The sequence below is a fragment of the Drosophila novamexicana genome, unplaced genomic scaffold (assembly GCF_003285875.2).
Source record: "Drosophila novamexicana strain 15010-1031.04,08,12 unplaced genomic scaffold, DnovRS2.1 tig00000485-arrow-pilon, whole genome shotgun sequence".
In the NCBI taxonomy this organism is placed as follows: Eukaryota; Metazoa; Arthropoda; class Insecta; order Diptera; family Drosophilidae; genus Drosophila; species Drosophila novamexicana.
The window spans coordinates 1,124,767-1,143,059 of record NW_020824808.1 but is presented as its reverse complement, the minus strand read 5'-3'; the positions used below and the strand labels follow the sequence as shown (position 1 = coordinate 1,143,059).

General features: G+C 38.3%; 2 protein-coding genes across 3 annotated transcripts; one reads left to right on the top strand and one right to left on the bottom strand.

Moving 5' to 3' along the window:
• Positions 1-1,714: 1,714 nt before the first annotated feature.
• On the bottom strand, positions 1,715-3,450 carry LOC115761781 (ferritin heavy chain). The gene is made up of 3 exons (XM_030703713.1): positions 3,362-3,450; positions 2,949-3,078; positions 1,715-2,666 (listed from the first exon to the last, which is right to left on the bottom strand). Exons 2-3 carry the CDS (start codon positions 3,058-3,060, stop codon positions 2,101-2,103), a joined length of 678 nt encoding a protein of 225 aa, XP_030559573.1. The 5' UTR covers positions 3,061-3,078; positions 3,362-3,450; the 3' UTR covers positions 1,715-2,100.
• A 1,382-nt stretch (positions 3,451-4,832) lies between these two features.
• LOC115761780 (ferritin subunit) lies at positions 4,833-7,236 on the top strand. 2 transcript variants are annotated; one of them, XM_030703711.1, is made up of 5 exons: positions 4,833-4,910; positions 5,225-5,353; positions 6,131-6,217; positions 6,306-6,583; positions 6,655-7,236. In XM_030703711.1, exons 2-5 carry the CDS (start codon positions 5,275-5,277, stop codon positions 6,934-6,936), a joined length of 726 nt encoding a protein of 241 aa, XP_030559571.1. In that variant the 5' UTR covers positions 4,833-4,910; positions 5,225-5,274; the 3' UTR covers positions 6,937-7,236. The 2 variants fall into 2 exon arrangements, with proteins under 2 accessions (XP_030559571.1, XP_030559572.1); XM_030703712.1 differs by lacking the exon at positions 6,131-6,217 and having other exon boundaries at positions 4,873-5,353.
• Positions 7,237-18,293: the final 11,057 nt, after the last annotated feature.

Here is an 18,293-nt window from a genome sequence, read left to right as displayed (position 1 = left end):
AATTGATAAATGGCTCTTCTGCGTGGCTGCGTTCAATATTTGGAAAGAGACGGAGATGCTGTGCGAAAGAGAAGGCGTGCACAAGACTAGAGCTGTGGCCTGAGGCCTGTTCATACAAAATATTTACAATAATTGCAATTCACATCTATATAGAAGATAAGCAAACTGCGCTGCAGCTAGAAAATAAAACACGTCAGCCCGAGGCTTACTTATAGAGATGGAGCGCTCAGGGGGAAAGAGAGAGTGAGAGTGAGAGCGATAGAGATAGGGAAGGGAGAGATCGTGCCGCGTAGAAGAGTACCTCGACTTGGGTCTTAGTCAACAGCCAAAATGGCTACCCCACAACGCATGGACTCCACTCATCCGGAAATAGTCTGGTCTGGCCGTGTGCAACTGCCGATAAATCCCAACGTAAGCAAACACAAAGCAGGCATGCTTCAGCGGATGACGTGTTCCAATGTGCGGCAACATGGCTACAGTCTTGTCAACTCGTGAAGTGTTCCCTGATAAGATACAGAATTGAAGATTTCTCGAGAGTAGATCACTTATTTATCAGTTGATCGGAATTGCTATATCATAAATTACACTTCTATATATTTTTATAGAAGTAAAAAACTGTCAAAGTAAATTAAGGTTTCCTAGTTACATGTATATGCTAATACGATTAGTTTATTCGCTTACCTTTTCAAAACATTTGGCACGTTTCCATACAACAAAGAAAGCCTTTAAATGAAAACCTTGCATTAATCCGATACGATATAGTTGGTAAGACTTTGCTCGTTCCTATAGCTAGAATAGGGCTTGTTTTTGAAGAGTTTGGTCATATCAAAATCGCAATATATATATATATGAATCAAGCAAAATCTCCATTCTTGAAGGGTTGTCGGTTATATTTTGGGAGGCAAGATATTGCTAAAAATTAAGATATTTTGCATAACTAAGAAGTTGTTGCTAGAAGAACTTGGTTCGATATATAATATTCCAATACTCACGACTCCAAACCTTTACATAACCTTAGAACTGAGGTAATAGATTGAACAGAAATCGAGAGACTGAAAAGTAACTGATCCAGAATATATTTTTGATAATGTCGGGAATTCTTCTATGACGCATTACATATTTCTGGTCAAATCTTGATAACCTCAGCTTGTGATTTCTTTTTTTTATTGAATAAATGTTTTAAATAAACTGAATTCAAAAGTACTCAAAACCGCGCTCCCCCTCTATTAAAATTCTATTATAATATAATTTACTGATGCGCCTTAAAAATGTTATATTGTACTTCATACAATTTTTCACAACTAGAACTTATCTCCTAATATGTTTCCCACACTTTACACATAAGTCAAGTACGAACAATTGAAGACACACAGATTTGTATTATTATTTGTAGAAAGTCTTTTATTCTTTGTATACTCATTGGTTCTGGTTCGGGGAACTGGTGATTCTATAAAAAAGATAATCTTTTTTGCCTAGGCCAAATACGTATAGTTCCTGTGTAACGCTGCAAATTGTAATCAGAGTCGAATGCAAAGTACACCCCCAGCTCATTTGCTATCAGCGAGTCGAAAACAAACAGCTGCAAATTGAGCTGGCAGAAAGCAAGTGCCAGACGCCGCATAGACATGCTTTTGAATATGCAAGCGACTTTATCTGCATGTTAAATATCAAACATGAAATACTGCGTATATTGTTGTCTTTGTTTATTTATTTATTTAGCTTGGTAACATAATTTAAAGATACATTTGTTCAAGCGAACGCTTACTTAAACGTTATCACAAATATGTGTGTGCGTGTGTATGTGTATGCATGTTGTGTATGTGTGTGTGTGTAAATGGAAAATAAATCAAATTAAATAATAAGCGATTGTAAATCAGATGTTTCACGTATTTGTTTTTGTTTTTTTGTTTTTGTTGCTTTTGTAGCTGCTGCGCTTCGATTTATTTAACACAACTCGGATGACAATTGAAATTTACAGAACGCAGCGTGGGGTTTATTTTTTGGAATCTTTATAATACTAGAAAATTAATTGTATTTTGAACAGAACGATGAGTGAATTTTGATAACAGCTATTAGGAGTTGCGGTGCACAGATGACTGCTTACTGCTTCTGCAGATACTCGTCGAACAGATAGACGGAGAGGGATGGCTCGCGCACGGTGACCAACTTGGACAGGTCGTTGGCATAGCCAGACAATTTGCGCACAGACTCGGCCTGCTTGCCCAGGAAGTTCTCCTGCAGATAATGGGCCATCTCGGGATCGTGTTCGCGGTTCTGTGTGGTGCCGTGGGTGGCGCTGGTGTGCACGTGAATGGCGCCGTTGGTCAGCTCCTTCTCGTTGTCCAGGGCACGTGCCAGCGACTCCAGCTCGTTGAGGTGCACCTCTGGTGGATGGGCAACACCCTTGTCATGGGCCTTGCTGAAGTCGACGGAGCCGCCGCGGCGTGTCACCTGCTTGATGAGCTCGATGGTATCGTCAAAGCCGCGATCAGAAAGACCCTGGTAGAGCTTCTGGAAGCCGGGTCGGTTCATCTGGTACGAGTTGAAGTGGGTGGCCAAGAGCAGATACTCATAAGACTTCTTCAGCTGCAGCTGAATGTAGTCCTGCAGCTTTGGCTCCAGATGTCCAATGGCGGCATAGCGTGCATTACAATTGGAGACACCACCTGTGATGGGTGAATACAAAAGGTGACATTTAGCAAGGGTGTGGGAAGCATTAGGCTGGTTTGTTTAAGATAAGGAAGTATTTTCGCTTACTTTCGTCTGAGAAAAAGGCCATGAGCGCTTGTTTATTTTTAAAATTATAAAATATTCAAAAGCAATACACAGTTACAGTTAAAACCGGAACGAGTAATCACACACACACATACAACCATTCTCTTTCGCTCTCTTCCATTCGTGCGCTCAGTCAATCTCTCTCTCTTTGGGATTTTGTGTGGAGTACTCACCGTTAGTAGTTTGTCCGCAAGCAGACTGCACGTCAACTTGGCAGGTTTGCTCTTGGGCCTGCGCAAGAGCACAGACGGCCGCAATCAAAGCGAATGCAATGAAATATTTCATTTTGTTTGTTTTTACTTTCTAGAATTAGAATAAACGAAATTTCACAATTAGACCTATTTGAATTTCAAAAATCTGTCAGTCTGCTTCTCGTTAATTCGATTTAAAGAAACAAAGCAGCAACAATAACAATGCGCCTTCTGCGTCGTAATTTCTTGAATATTCTTTGACTCTCTTCGACTCGCGAGCGCAATTTTCAATTGCTTGCCCGTAATTTGTTTTTTTTTTTTAATAACTTTAATATTTTAGTTTCCTATTTGTTATGATCGTATTAAGTAGCTCACAATTGAACAGAACCACTTACTTTAGTGTCGCGTTAAACTTAATTTTCAGTTTTTCTGCTTTACTTTTATGTGTTGTTTCTTATGTGCTTCTTGTTGGAACTCAAATTGTGAACTGCTGTTTATAGCGTTGCGTTTGTCTCGTTTCTATGCCTCGGCAATGCCTCGCTCTGTGCGCCAGTGTGAGTGAGTGCGCGAGTGTGTGTGCGAGAGTGAGAGTGTATGGGTATGCTGTTTTGCACTCGCCGGCTCTCCGTTGGGGATTTCGTTGTCAGTCAAAAATGGCTCTGGCAATATGGCCGCGTCTCTGCTTGTTGTTGTTGCTATTGCCATTGCGGTTGTTTTTCTTTGTGACTCAGGCACTCTCAAGTTGTTTGTGCGCTCTGCGCGGCGCGTAGGGTTACCAGCGTGTTCAAAGTTCTCACAATCAGTTTTCATATTTCATCATAGAGCTAGAAAATGAATCAAGCGAATGTAATTAACTGTTTACTAAAATAAAACTAGTTTAAGCCAATATAAAAAGTTATGCCCATCACGACCAAGGCTAACAGGAATTAAATGAATATGTTTTTTCAATAAAAATCAACATTTGCAGGCAATCAAAAAACAACATTTTTCAATGATTCTTAAAACTTATCAGTTGGGTTTTGGTATTAAATGTCTTGTTATCATTTCACAAAAGTCTTATCAGGCGTTCGGCATCATATATGACATTATGGTTACCCTTCAGGAGTTGCCGTGTTGGCACTGATAGTCAATCAAAATCTTGATTGATCCCCTACCATATAAGATTATTTTAGCATCTGTGCTCAAGTTAGGTATTAAGCCATCATATTTTTTCATATCAAACATGAGAACATGGCAACCCCTGACGTGTACCAGTCAAAATTAACACAAGCACAATTTGTATCAAAAGGGTCGCATCGGCTATACCCTGCACAATTACATTTTTATGTAGTAACAAGAAAGCAATTTAACTATATTAATACAATTAAACTGTTCAAGTCCACCAACCTAGTTGGCAATTCTTTTATAGCATGAAAGGTAAATTGGAATTTTATATTTAAAACTTAGTATTTTTAAAGCTCATTCATTTGTCATATTATCTTCAATTACCACTCTGTGGTTTTATTGTACATATGTATATGCATATCATATATACCCCATGTACGAGTAAATTTGTAACAAAGAACAGTTGACTGGAGAGCCTCCGCTGCCATTTGGCGGCCATTATTATTAGGCATTGTTCAGCAACGACATATTACTAATATTAACAGAGGAGATTTTATATTGAGGACGTGTGGAAGTAAGTGTGGTAAATTAAGTACGTCTATCAAACAACAATAACAAACTATGCGACGACATATTGGATTGATAAGAGAACGCTGAAACACACACACATAAACACAAACACACATAGCTTACACGTATTGTGTAGGCACACACAGCGCTCTTTGTGAGCGAGAGCTACCAGCGACGAAGCGTTTAAAAGTGTTTTGCTCGGCACTGGCACAGACAGTTTGCATTCACATAGCGAAGGCGCGTTAAGCAGAAGAATTACAAAACGTTCAAGTACGTGAAAAGATCCAATTTGTCAGGGTATACTTTCATAAATCAGTATCGTAAGGTACCGGAAGAACCGAATAATCCAATAGGTCAAATTTGAGAGAAAGAGCAAGCTTCGCCTTCTATGCCAGTGAGTGTAAAGGCAGCTTTGATAGACAATTGAGACGAGATAAAAGGTCGACTCGAAAGTTCTCTATTTAACATTGGCAGTACAACCGAAACGGTTCATTTTCATTTGTGCATTTAGGCTGAGCACGTAAATTGATTGCATTGATTTATTAACTGAAAGTGATATATTTGTTCTGTGATTTCGTGTAAAGACATCAACAACAACAACAAGCACAACAACAGCAACAACCGAAGAACAAACATGGTGAAATTAATTGCGAGTATTTGCCTACTGGTCGTTCTGGCTGTGGTCAACCAGGCCCAGGCTGATAACCTACAATGTAAGTAATTTCAATCTATATTAAAACATTCTTAAATTGTTAAGTGAAAACAAAAATAATTTGTAAAAACCAATCAAATTCGACGCAATTCGCTTCGATGGCGACGCAGCGTAAGGCCAAACAAAGAGCAAGAGAGAGCGAGAGTGCAAGTAAGAGAATTGAGGCGTGCGCACACATATCTAAGAGCATCTCTGGTCAGCTGTTCGCTTGACTGCTCTCTTCATGGCATACTTTTGAATATTTATACCAATATAATACAAAATCAAGTCAACTAACTTTCGCTTGCCGCAATTATTTGAGCTTTGATGATTATATAACGGATTAGCTTAATTTACATACATATGTTGTATAATAGGTGAATTTCAATCTCAGCTCTACACATAACGGCAACTGTGGAGAACGTAACTAATAAACTCTCTTATCGACAAGTCCGTATTATGTTTTTGTTAAAACCTTTTGCACACGGCCTCGGCCTAAGCTCGGTTATGCTAGTGCGAGCGAGACGGATTAAGTTGAGTTAGAGTAGAAGCGCGAATTTTTGCACACGGCACAAAACCAAAACAAATTCCGTTACTATGGTGACACTTGCGCACGTTACCACAAAGAGCGCAGAGAATAAAAAATAAAGAGAGGGAGAGTGAGAGTTTAACATATAACTGCACTTTGGATTTGCACACGCTCTTGTTAGTTCTAGAAACTTGAGTGTGCATTGCGTATGCAATAACCCGTGCTGCTTATGTAATGACCGCTCTAATAACCACTCCTTGCTCCCCTTAGCGCCCACAGCTAAACAGTCCAGTGTTGTGCAGGACTTGAAAAATCGAAAGTCGCAAACGCAAGATCTCAAGCAAGATTTTCTTAACTGTATGTCACATATGGAAAACTCTTGTTAAATTACTCTATCTATCGATAACATACCGCTTTATCTAAATGTTGATATATTGGCTTGCAGGCAACATCAAGACGAATGCGGTTTTCAAGGGATGGCCCGACATGAAGGAGCCATGCATTAGGAGCATGCGCGACCAGATTCAGAAGGAGATTGAAGCCTCTACCCAGTACCTGGCCATGGCTGCCTACTTTTCAACCGACACCGTCAATCGTCCTGGCTTCGCCGAGCATTTCTTCAAGGCAGCCAGGGAGGAGCGCGAGCATGGCTCCAAGCTGGTGGAGTACCTGTCGATGCGTGGCCAGTTGACCGACACCGTTAACAACCTGATCAAAGTACCGGTTAGTATACTTTGCAAATGTTTTGAAATGCTCTCTTCATTTGAATATACATTTTAATGGCCCCGTTATAGTCTGTTAAGGTGACCAACTGGACTGGTCTGTCGGCTTTGGAGGATGCTTTCAAGCTAGAAACCGAGGTGACCAAGTCTATTCGCGAACTGATCAAGACCTGTGAGGGTACTTCCAAGAAGGCTGATGATAACGATTACCATCTGGTCGACTATCTGACTGGCGTCTATCTGGAGGAGCAGCTGACTGGCCAGCGCGATCTGGCTGGCAAGATCACCACACTGGAGAAGATGATGTCCTCCCACGGCCAACTGGGCGAGTTCCTCTTCGACAAGAACTTGTAAGGTGTCACGGCCCCGCCCACGGGAAACACCAATACACCAACTCATTGTCTAGCATGCTATTCATAGTTTTTACTGTGCTCTTAAAAACCTCTTATTTAAAATTAACTGTAATTAGCCGCTGCAAAAAAAAAACACCATCCCAACAAGTATTTTGTTATCTTCACAAGTTTTTGCCAAATTTAGTTTATAATTAAATCACACTCAAACGTTAAAAGCTCTTCTTTTTTGTTTCATACAAATATTGGCCAAATAAATACAACGTTCTGTTTGAAGTCGATTTCATTCCAAGGCACAGTCAAATCCCCAAGTTCTTTTCTTATCAATCCCAGCCGCTGGCCACTCTAGATAAAGGGCTTACGAAAAAGCAGCGTCATATATTAATCAGTGCGTCTAAAAACGACAGACTAAATTGTGATTTATTTACAATATGCTATGTATAACTATTTCGTTATCGAAAGTTCATGCTTTAGTTCTTCCGTGAATTGTCTATAGCTGTTCGGGGCAGTTCCCATTCAAGAATTCATTTGAAATTAAATAATCCATCTACATAAGGAATACATTTAGATATAAACAAGTACAATATATACATATAAATATTTTTCTGTCAATTAGTCAATAGAGCTATTAACTTAATAAACATTACGATCAAACTAAATACAAATGTGTTTATTTTTAGTGTTTTTTTTTTAATATTTGAAAAATTTTTTTAAAATAAAGATTTAGAGAAAAATGTTTGCATTTATATGTTCGGAATAGTTGGTCAACTTTTAAGGCTATAAGGTAGGTAAATGTTGTTGATTTGGGAATTTCTAGAATTTTCTAGAAAGTTTCTTTGAGCAGAACCATTGGAGGTACTAACTTCTTGATTGATGATTGATTACTGAGTTTCTGATTTATACCTATATCTAATCAATTTAGATAAGATTTTGTCCCGTTAAGTAGGCGGGTACATTGAAATTGTGGAGGGGGGGGGGGGGGGGGGGGGGGTTCTGGGTTAACCTTATAACTACTTATTATAAAAGAGATCCGTTTACTTTTTAATTCGTTCTGTCTGTATGAAAGTATATGTATATTGCCACGCCCAAAGTAGGCGGGAGAGAGCCGTAAAAATAGATATCCCGCACAGTTTCCAAGCAAGAGTTACCAAATTTGGCGGGTAGACCAACATTGACTTGCTCTAAAGATCGGTTACGTCCACCCTGCGCCCATATATAGTGATAAAATCGATATGCTCGAGTTTTAGAGCTAAAGATCAATGCAAAACTATAAATATTTATTTTTTGAATAAACTTAGTGGGAAGAATCTTTGCAGGTAGCGTTAAGTTAAAGGCGGAGGTTTGTCTTTGGCTACAATTGAAGTGTTTTATGGTCACGTATTGTCTATACAGATGAAAATCTAATCTCGAAAATCGCATTGTATATTCCATTTGAGAAAAAGTCCCATTGGCCTTATTGACCCTTTCATGTAGCCCAGAGAGCTGAGGCTAATCTGATTTGGAAACACAAAAAGCAAAGGGATAAAATGCATGGCGTGTGTGACAACCGGACATGGTTGGCTGGTAGAAGGGGCAGGCAGACTGGGTGGGGGGCATAAAGAATAATTCATAAGTCACTTGTTAAAATGTCCTGCACTTGAGCAGACAGCGAACCGAATCCCAACCCAGAGCCTGCGGCAAGTGGCTAATGTGTGTTCACCCTTTCGTAGTCCTTGTCGATGATTGACAGGACATGGCATGCATTGAATTATGATAAATTGTGGCAACTGTCAAATGGCGCTGATGATGTTTCTTATTTGTGTTTGGCCTTAGTTCTTCCCAATCACCCACCCTCCCCCTTTCCCCCTCCCCCTTCCCCCTGGTAGATGGTACGTGCAGGCGAGCGTGACCAATGCGCACGTCAATGGGTTGTCAATCCCCGAATGGGCTGCGCATTTTAAACAATTTTATAAGCTAATATTTGAACAGATGTACCATCAGATGTATTGCCCACTAAATGGGCATGGGTTCTGCTTTAAAATTGCATCCATTTCCATTTGGCTTTGTGGTTCGTTCGGCACAATGGGCCGCAAATTTGTTGCAAATGTTTAAGCACAATTTGGCAACGGCTGGGGTCGGGGTTCAAAGTTCAGTCCGGCATACAAATGGACGCTGGACAATGGGCCCAGTATGGGCATATTAATCTTGGCCAACCACGACGAAAATTCGTTGATAGCAAACTTTTGGCATTGGACATGCTTTCGGGCCTTCTCATCATATTTATTGCATTTTTTTTTTGCGGCTGCCCAAATTTGTGGGTTTTTTCTTATATTTTCTGGTGTTTTCTTTTTGCGAGTGATTTATTCTGTGATAAAAAACTTGTGCCGCTTATCACATTGACATTTGTTGTGCCTGTTGACAAATTTGCAACGGCTGGCAGTCGCCAACCGCCCCGCCCAACGTGCCACCGAGCCACCGTGCCACCGTGCCACATACAGAGCACTCAATAGGCATGAAATGAAAATGCGGAATTGGGAATATGGGAAAATGCATTCGGTAGACAGCCGAAATCCTTTTTATTGCGCCCCTAACGCTGACTGACAATGTCTGCCCGTTTGATTTAGGGCGTCGAGCCGGGCACACTCAACGTGCCTGCCGCTTGCACCGCAGGACATCATTTGGCGTCGCTTTGGCAACACACTCGTAATTCATATCTTTGCAGTTGCTTTGTCTTCGTCTCTCATTTGGCTGCCGGCTAGTGAAAGCGACGCACTTTCTCGCCCCACCCCACCGCGGCCCCTCCCTGCGCTCTGTTTGCATTTCACACTATAAATCTTCGCAGGACTCGTGAGCTATGACAGGCGTGGCGATGCCGTTAAGCAAGTCACTTAAAACCGGTTAGTTAAACTCTAGAAAGAGTTTCCATATAATTGCTGTCTACCCTTCCAAATGGATTTCAGGGAAAATTTTCAAATCGAAAATCCTGATCTACGAATGGAATGCGCTTTGTCTAGTTTTCAGTGTTCACTTTTTCGAGTTGTCACCTCACTTCCAAAGTATTTATACCTTATAACATAAGCGTATATAATATGTCCTTACAATGCTAATCTACATATAATAGCATATATTATAGGCTTATACAATCCTAGATTCTATATATTAGAATCCTGGACTCAGTTGAATATCCCGGAGTTAAACAGCAAACATGTATATTTGTGTTTATCTTCCAATTACTTTTCAATCGACTTTTGAAACCGACGAGATTTTAACTTAATCGAAATAAAGAACCGCCAATCTCATCCACCTATATAGTTGTTAAATATGTGCCTTAAACACAAGTGTTTGGTACAATTCCCGTGAGTTGCGACTAATCAAATGATGTCGTCAAGTCTTTTGATTAAAACTCTGCAGACATGCTTCTGAACACTGCCCCCCCTCCCCCCCCTCGCAAGTCCCTAAGAAATGTGTGTCCACAATTTCAAAATTTCGCCTTGGCATGCGGAATGCCAAAGCGTTATTGAAATGTCTTAGCAGCTGTCCAAACAATCTCACAACCCCAGCCCCGGCCCCGGCCCCGGCCCCGACCCCCCGTGTAACCCCTTTCGGCTGTACGGGCGAGGCGTCTGCTGATTTAGCATATTGACTGCTGGCAAGGAGCAACTTATACAAGATTTATGCGTGCGCCGTACGCCAGGCGACAGCACAGATAAAAAGGATTCGTGGTGCGACCCTCGGCCAGGACCAGTGCGAGTGCAATAAATTTGATTTGCATATTAGCACACCAGCAGCAGGACACGAGCTGGAGGAGGAGGAGGAGGTGGAGGAGGAGGAGCAGGAGGAGGAGGAGGAGGAGGATGAGGAGGTGGAGCTGTTCCGAAGATGCTCGGCGTTTTGCACCCTTTGGCCAGTGGCTACGTGGGGGCCATTAGGTAAAGGATTTCAAGCACGAAATCTTGCTTAAATTGGAAATAAATCATTAAAAATATGTATGTATGTGTGTTGAATCCTTGCCCAGTTCCTTTGTCCAGTTAAGTGGATGGGGGAGCCTTGCAACAATTTCAAGCATTTGTGGCATGCATACGCTCGGCTTCTCTGGGGGGGCAGCTCATCTTGTAATTCCCTTTGATTTATAAAGATAACGACACATGTTTAGTTCGAGCCCCCATCCACGCCTACTTTGGGTGCTGGATCACAAACAAATATGACTTAAGCAAAAGTTTTCTAATTATGCATGCCCAGACTTATTGCGCCTTGGACACAGGCGAGTCGGGTCCTTGGGGAGTGCCGGCCCCACACTCCGCATTCCTTGACAGTTTTTAACTGACCATTCGAAGGCGAAAGTTTTGTGGCTCGCATTTTTGAAAGATAAAGTCGAGTGCCAGGCGGCACTTTGACTTGTGTTGTGTTTATGGGTCTCGCCACAGTTCAATGGCCACAAATGTGCAGCTAGGGATATGCCCCCAGAGAGTGATTCCATGGCTGAACTCCGGGGCCAAAGGCCAGGCGAATATAAAAGCTGATTTGCCTGCCCTGCCAAACCGAACTTCAACTGGAAGCCGGAGTCCGGAGTCGGGGAGTCGGGAGTGGGGACTGGAGTGCATTAAAAGCCAAAAGTGCAGCGTCAGGCTGAAGTGGGTTTAAATAGATTTTGTGTATGTGGAAATGCCCCGGAATATCCCGAATGCCGGAATGAGCTCCAGAGTGGATGATTGCTTGTCGCGTAGTTATGCGGTAGACATGGCTCGCTTTTGATTTAAGCGCATTGTTTGGGTTAAATATTTGCCATGCCGGCCACGCAGACAATTGCAGACATGCCACGTACCATGCCACAGCCACAGCTGCAGTCAACAGCCAACAGCCAACAGTCGACAGCCGAGAGCTAAGTACCCCACTCCCCACACAGCTCCTTTGTGGGTCTTGTTTGATTTCCGCTTCTTGACTGGCTCTGTATACACACACTCACACACACACTGACGCGGCCACCCACTCGTCCTGACACTAAACAGCTTAAACTTCACACGCAGACACGTCCACGTCTGCTGCTAAGTGCGCCGGGACTCCAGCTGCCACTTTGCTGTGGGGCAGCTGCCCATCTCCCAGCAGCAGCAGCAACTGCATCAGCTGCAATTGAATTGTTGCATTACCAAATTTGTTGCTGCATCAGCTGCCACAGCGGGGCCAAAATTAATTAGCCTGCCTCGGTCAGGTGCAGCGGCTAATTGGCTATTGAATGCTCTTCCAAAGCCAAAGTAGCTGCCACAACAGCTTATGGGCTCAGAGCAATCAGTCCGGCAATCACATTAGAAGCTTTCGGCCAGTGCCAATCGGTGTTGGCCATATTTTAGAGGCAAGCTGATTAAGCTAGTTTCAGCGGGTAAACAGACAAATTTCGCTGTTTGGGATATTTTTAGTTCATTTGATTCAATTAATTTCAAAAACATATTTATAATTCCAATTTTACTCAAGCTACCTTTAATGAATTTCCATTCTATTTATAGTCTATTTATTACTTGGTCATTTTTTACCTTTCATTAATTTCCATTCTGTTAATAGCCAATTTATAACTCGGTCATTTCCTTACGGACTTCTCAAGGACATGTGTCCCTCATATTCTTAAATAAATATCGCTAGAATATGTTTCTGTGATGCAAACGACTATGTCCCTTAAAGGATATGGAACTTTCAGCTAAATACACTTCGTTTCTTTTTAATCTCGCTGCAAGCAGAATTTTCCATAGGTGTTCAGGATTCAAAAAAAAAGTTTTTATTATTCCTAAATTCAAAGACTCGGCCATAACTTGACAATTTCACGGACTTTTCTGAGGTTCTGTGGAAAAAAAGAAGTCCTTATGCGGCTGATTCAAATCATGCAATTAAATGAACTAAAAATTCTTGATAAGATTCTCAGATTAACTCATTATAAGTTAGTTCAGATTGTTGTGCCTGGTTCCTGTGATCCTAAGGCACCATGTCCTTTGAAAGTCTGCAAGGCTATGTTGTAAGACTTAGCTCGCAGTAAGCTGAAAATATCGATTGGCATTAAAGGATTTCCAGGACTCTAACCAGAAATTGTTTTCTGCTGATAAAAGTGACACAACTTCCGCTGCCTGCTGAACTAAAACCTTGGCCGCCAGCTCACTATCGTATAAATGCCAAATTTACAGAAAGCAAGCCAAGTGGGCATCACTGATGCCAATTGAATCGAGCAAGTGAATCAAATTCGAGCCCAAAGGGCTACTTAACGGCATCCATCACGTGAAAGACTGTACACAAAATGCGCAGCAGCGACACCCTAAGCTCCACTTAACCGAACCCCTTGCGCCCCCTCCACGACCAGGCACAACCCTTTCGACAGTCGGTTCGCTTTGTGGCCATTTTCCGTTGCCCCAGGGAACTGGTTCATTGTTTTTGGCACTGGTTCTTTTCAAGTGCTGCTGACCAATTGCTCGCAGCTGTGTGACCAGCTCACCCTTAAAGGACTTGAGTTTGATTTTAGTTGTTTTGATGATTATAAACGACAATGGTCGCACTTTATTGAAAGATGTTTATCATTTGTATTTGGTATTTTTGAGTGTGAATTTTTTCAATTTGGGTTTAAAGTCTGCCGTTTTGCAAATATTTCGTGATTTGTTTGCTTTTTTATTTGTCTTCTTATTCATACATAATATATAATTAGAAGTGTTAATCGTTTTATAATATAATATATAGTAAATGTTATTTGTATAATATTATTAATAAAGACAAATACGCATATTTTATATATACTTTCATATACATAAATGTTTAAGTGCTAAATGGGGTTACAACATGCTGTGTATGTATATTTTCCCTTTTTTTTTTTAGTTTTTTTTTCTCATTTTTATTTATTAATTTTTTTTGTTGAATTTTATTATGTTTTTTGTTTAGAGACATAAATAATGAAATTGTTTCGCCAATAAAATGTTTAAGTGTTTGTTTGTGTGTAATTTGTAAATTTGTAAATGTGTAAGCATAGAAAGAGTTTTGCAAAATTATTGTTTCTTTTTGTTTTTAATTTGTTTCTCATGTGTTTTTTAATGCTGTTAAATTTGTATCGAAAGCAAGTTTGGTTTTTATTTTTTTGGTTTTTTTTATTTTTTAGGTTAGCTTAAATTATGTTAGGTTAGTTTTTGTTTAGTTTTTTTTTTTTGCATTCTAGAGGCGGCTACGGGCTTCAATCTTGTTATTTAATTGCTTTTTACTGCTTCTTCTTTAATTCTGGCTCTTGTTCTTTTATTACTCAAAATTTTTGTTAAATCATTTTAGTTCAAGCTGAGCGATAACTAATTTGAACAAAGTTCAAGCTTGGATGTTTCTTTTTGCTGACAGATTTGATATAATTGATGTTAAAATTAAAACAAAATTATGGAATAAAAACACTTTTAAATATTTTTCTTTTTTTCTTATGTTTGGAGTTTTCAGTTTTTGGTTTCTGTGGGCGTGGTCGTGTTGTCTTTAATTGCTTTCTGCCTACTCGCGTTCGATTCTCGATTCTCGATTCTCTGCTCCATTTCCTCTTCTTCTTCTACTTCGTCTTCTTCTTTTTCAAAAATTTCCTCTTCTTTGCATACGTTTCTTTGACGTTTCTTTTTAAAAAATCTTTTCACAATAAAAACAATTTGTACTTTCGAAAAGGGGGAGGGGCGCATTTTTAGTTATGTTATTAACTTGTTTTTTTTTTTTTTTTTTGTATTTTGGGTTTTTTTTTGTATATTATATTGTTGCCTATTCGCTTAGCCTTGATCGGTGTTATATTATGTTTGATTTCGCTAAGGTTTATTTTATTTTATTTATGTTTTATTATTTTTGTTTACTTTGTTACATTTGTGTAGGATGCAGGAGTGCTGAGGTTCATGTTTTTTGTATCTTTGAATGTTTTTTCTTTGTAATTTCTCGCCTTCGTTTTTTTGTTTTTTTTTTTTTTTGGTAAAATATTCGTTTTGTATATTTGCTTTAGTTTTAACAAGGAAATCAAACAGATACAATAGATATTTATTTCATTTTTGTCTTTAACTTTGAACTCAAAATCAAATGGAGAGCTGAAGTGCCGGGATCAGGAGTGCAGGACACATTATGCGAGCTCCTTTTCGCCTCACCTTGCCCCGGACTTGTTGCACATTTGTCTGTTTAGCAACTAATTTTATATATGTGTATATGTATAAGTATGTACTTTGCTTTACATTAACTTTTATGCTTGGTTTTCGTTTTGTTTTTTTATTTTTAAATGTTTTTTTGTTTTGTTTTTTTTTTTTTGTTTGTTCAGGTCCAAAATCAAATTTGACTAATTCAAGGAATTAAAGTTTCATTGCATCTAAATAAGGTAAAGTGTACTTTTGTTTAAATATTTTCATATGATTTGCTTAAATTTTCATTTTCAATAATAGAAACGAAACAAAAAACTTAAACAAAATTCCACTATGGCGCTTCTTTCTCTGCAGTGAGAATGTGAGAGAGTTGGGTAGAGAACTAAACTAAAACTAAACTAAATTTAAAACTGTCACGTTACGCCCCCTAAATGCGTTCAAGGATACCCGACTGGGGGCGGACTGTAGGACACGCCCATACCTGAGCAGCAGAAATTCATCTATGTGAGTGGACGTGTCTCAGCCGTCGCATCGGATATCCTTGAGCCATACTTAGTGGATTGTAGACTAGTCAAGTGGGTTCAAGTCCACTAATAAAGGAGTGTGTGTGTGTGTGAGTGAGTGTGTATGTTACTAAAGTGTGTGTGAGTGAGTGAGTGTGTGTGTGTGTGTGTGTGTGTGAGTGTGTGTGTTATATATATAACGAAACATACTACAAAGTTCAATAATGATGACTTTCAAATAGATTATATATAAGTAGTACAATGAAAACTTCATATACAATATATGCCATATATAATAGATATTTTTTATATACCATAATCCATAATCCATGATCCATAATGCGTAATAATGCAATAATAAGTACTTAATAGCCATTTTACATTTAAAAGGGAAACCACCCAAAATACTCGTACATTTTTTTTTTGGTATTTTTTGAGTAGTTGAGTTTCGTATTTCAAGAATTCAAGATTAGTTAGGAGCTTCTAATTGTTTTTGTTTTTGTTTTTCGGGTTCTGGGCAGCTACTGCTAAAATTTCACTACAATAATTGCGTTTTCATTTTATTATTATTAATTCTTATTTTCCTTTTTGGAATACGAGTTGATTTACTTGTGGCAGCTTTGGTTTTGGCAGCATTACATGAGTTTATATAAATATTGGATGATGATGTAGTACTGTCTATATACGTATTATATTTAGTTTGGAAACGTTTAAAAACCCTTTTGTTTTGGATCGCATGCATAAACTTGTATTTATTTATATTTATTTTCGTTTTTTATTTTGGTTAAATGTATTGTTTAATAAATGGCTCTTGAATTTTACTATTAAAAATTTTCCATAATTTGCATTCAAGTATTTCTTCTTTTTAGGTATTTCTTTTTGGTTTATGGTATGTTATTTTTTTGTTTTTTTTTTTTAAGTTTATTTTTATATTTTTTACTTGTAACATTTATATGTATGTATATTTTGTAAGAATTAAACTAGAAAAATTCTAATTTGAGGTATGTATTCCATTATTTGTAATTGTGTGTGTGTGTGTGTGTGTGTAAGTATAATTGTTTATAAAGTGTTGTTATTACAATTCGATACGATTTCATTGACCCAGTACGGGATGTACTAAGAAGCTTGCTTAGTCTAGACTCTAGAGCTTACTAAACCTATTATGGTATTCGTATATAATGTTGACACCAAAAGCTTAAGACGATTGAGAGAAAATGTTATATCGATTATTTTGAAGCAGCCACAAAATTATTTGCCAATTTAATTTTGATTTGCTCTGTGAGCAAAAGTTCTTAACTTTTCCTTAGGGCATGGGTTTATGTGTGTGTGTGTAAAAATTTGTCACAGTTATGAGTTGTAATGATGTTTTAATGCAATGATTGTTTTTATAATTTTGCAAATGACGCAGACTCAAAGGTGTTCAAGTTGTTCGTACTCTTGAACAGCTAAACCTAAATTTAAGCTTAATCCAAAATATCCCCAAAATAGACATCGATACCAATGCGAATTTTACCAAAATATGATTTCCGACCAATTCTTTTATGGGGTGCCGGGGGAAATGCTCACTAAAAAATACCACATATCATTGCTCATGCTCACAGTTCGAATCCGAAATTGTTTTGTTTTCGTTTTTTTTACGTTTTTTTTTTTAGAAAAATATACGATAAATCTTGTACCGTGAAGTACCTCATTCCAACTTAGATGCTAAGCCAATGCTCACAGTTCTGAGTTTTAGGGTCTGCCAATGCTTTGCGCTTTTCACAATTTAATTATCCAAAATGTTGCCTTTACCAATTAAATATCACATATCGGGGAGCTCTTTTCAAGGAAAATTAGTTATTTCTTACATAAGAAAATCCAAATAAAATCTCTATCCAATTATGTTTATGAAAAATGATTGTTAATCGAGTTGCTTTACGAATTTCATATCAATATATATTTTTTTTAATTTTGTAATTTTTAATAAGTTAACTTATTTGTAGTTGCCAATGTGTATGCAATAGTTTTGTGGCTGTCCTAAAATAATTTAAAACTAACGAAATTGCTTTTGCCAGCTGATTGATTGCTAAATGTACGACATGAAAATCCATTTAAATGTAAATTAAATATTTTGGTGTTGTATTCTTACAAATCGTAGCTTAACGATATTATGAATGCTTAAGAAAAACAAAAAAATAAAATTAATTTGTAAAAAATGCATTGATTAAATATGTAGCGTGGAAGAGACTTGACTGTGGCAGTGTGTGATGTATGTGAGTTGCATGACAATGACTGTTGATGATGTATGACTAATGACTGATGACTGCTAACTGATGACTGATGACTGATGACCAATGACCGACATGACATGAAGTGATGTTGTTCATATTTATAAGCAAATACATAATCGTCATTGCTATGTGCTGTCTATAAAACATTTACATTCGTCGGTGGCTAAATGTTTTATACATTAAGCAAGTTATTTTTTTGCTGTCTATATATTATTTATTTTTTTATAATTTATTTATTTATTATTTTTTTGCATTGAGGTATTTGGGTGCTGCAAACACACATATTTTTTGCGTTTTTTTACATAGTTATCAACAATGAGGTAGAAATTTTTATTTGCAGTACGTTGCATTTGAATTTGTGTCTCATTAGTCTCTATTTTGCTTGCAGTTACATTTGTTCTCTTTGTTTTTGTTTTTGTTTTTTTGTTTTGCTTAAATACTTGGAAGTCCTTTGAATGTTTCATTTTGGTTTTTTAGTTCAAATACCTGAATTGCTTGGATGTTTTT

Bases quoted from the DNA above. Each gene is read 5' to 3' on its own strand.
- LOC115761781 (XM_030703713.1), bottom strand. From the start codon at position 3,060: ATGAAATATTTCATTGCATTCGCTTTGATTGCGGCCGTCTGTGCTCTT. The intron at 2,667-2,948 runs GTGAGTACTCCA...CACCCATCACAG, and splicing joins TTGCGGACAAACTACTAACG to GTGGTGTCTCCAATTGTAAT.
- LOC115761780 (XM_030703711.1), top strand. From the start codon at position 5,275: ATGGTGAAATTAATTGCGAGTATTTGCCTACTGGTCGTTCTGGCTGTG. The intron at 6,218-6,305 runs GTATGTCACATA...ATTGGCTTGCAG, and splicing joins CAAGCAAGATTTTCTTAACT to GCAACATCAAGACGAATGCG. The intron at 6,584-6,654 runs GTTAGTATACTT...GCCCCGTTATAG, and splicing joins ACAACCTGATCAAAGTACCG to TCTGTTAAGGTGACCAACTG.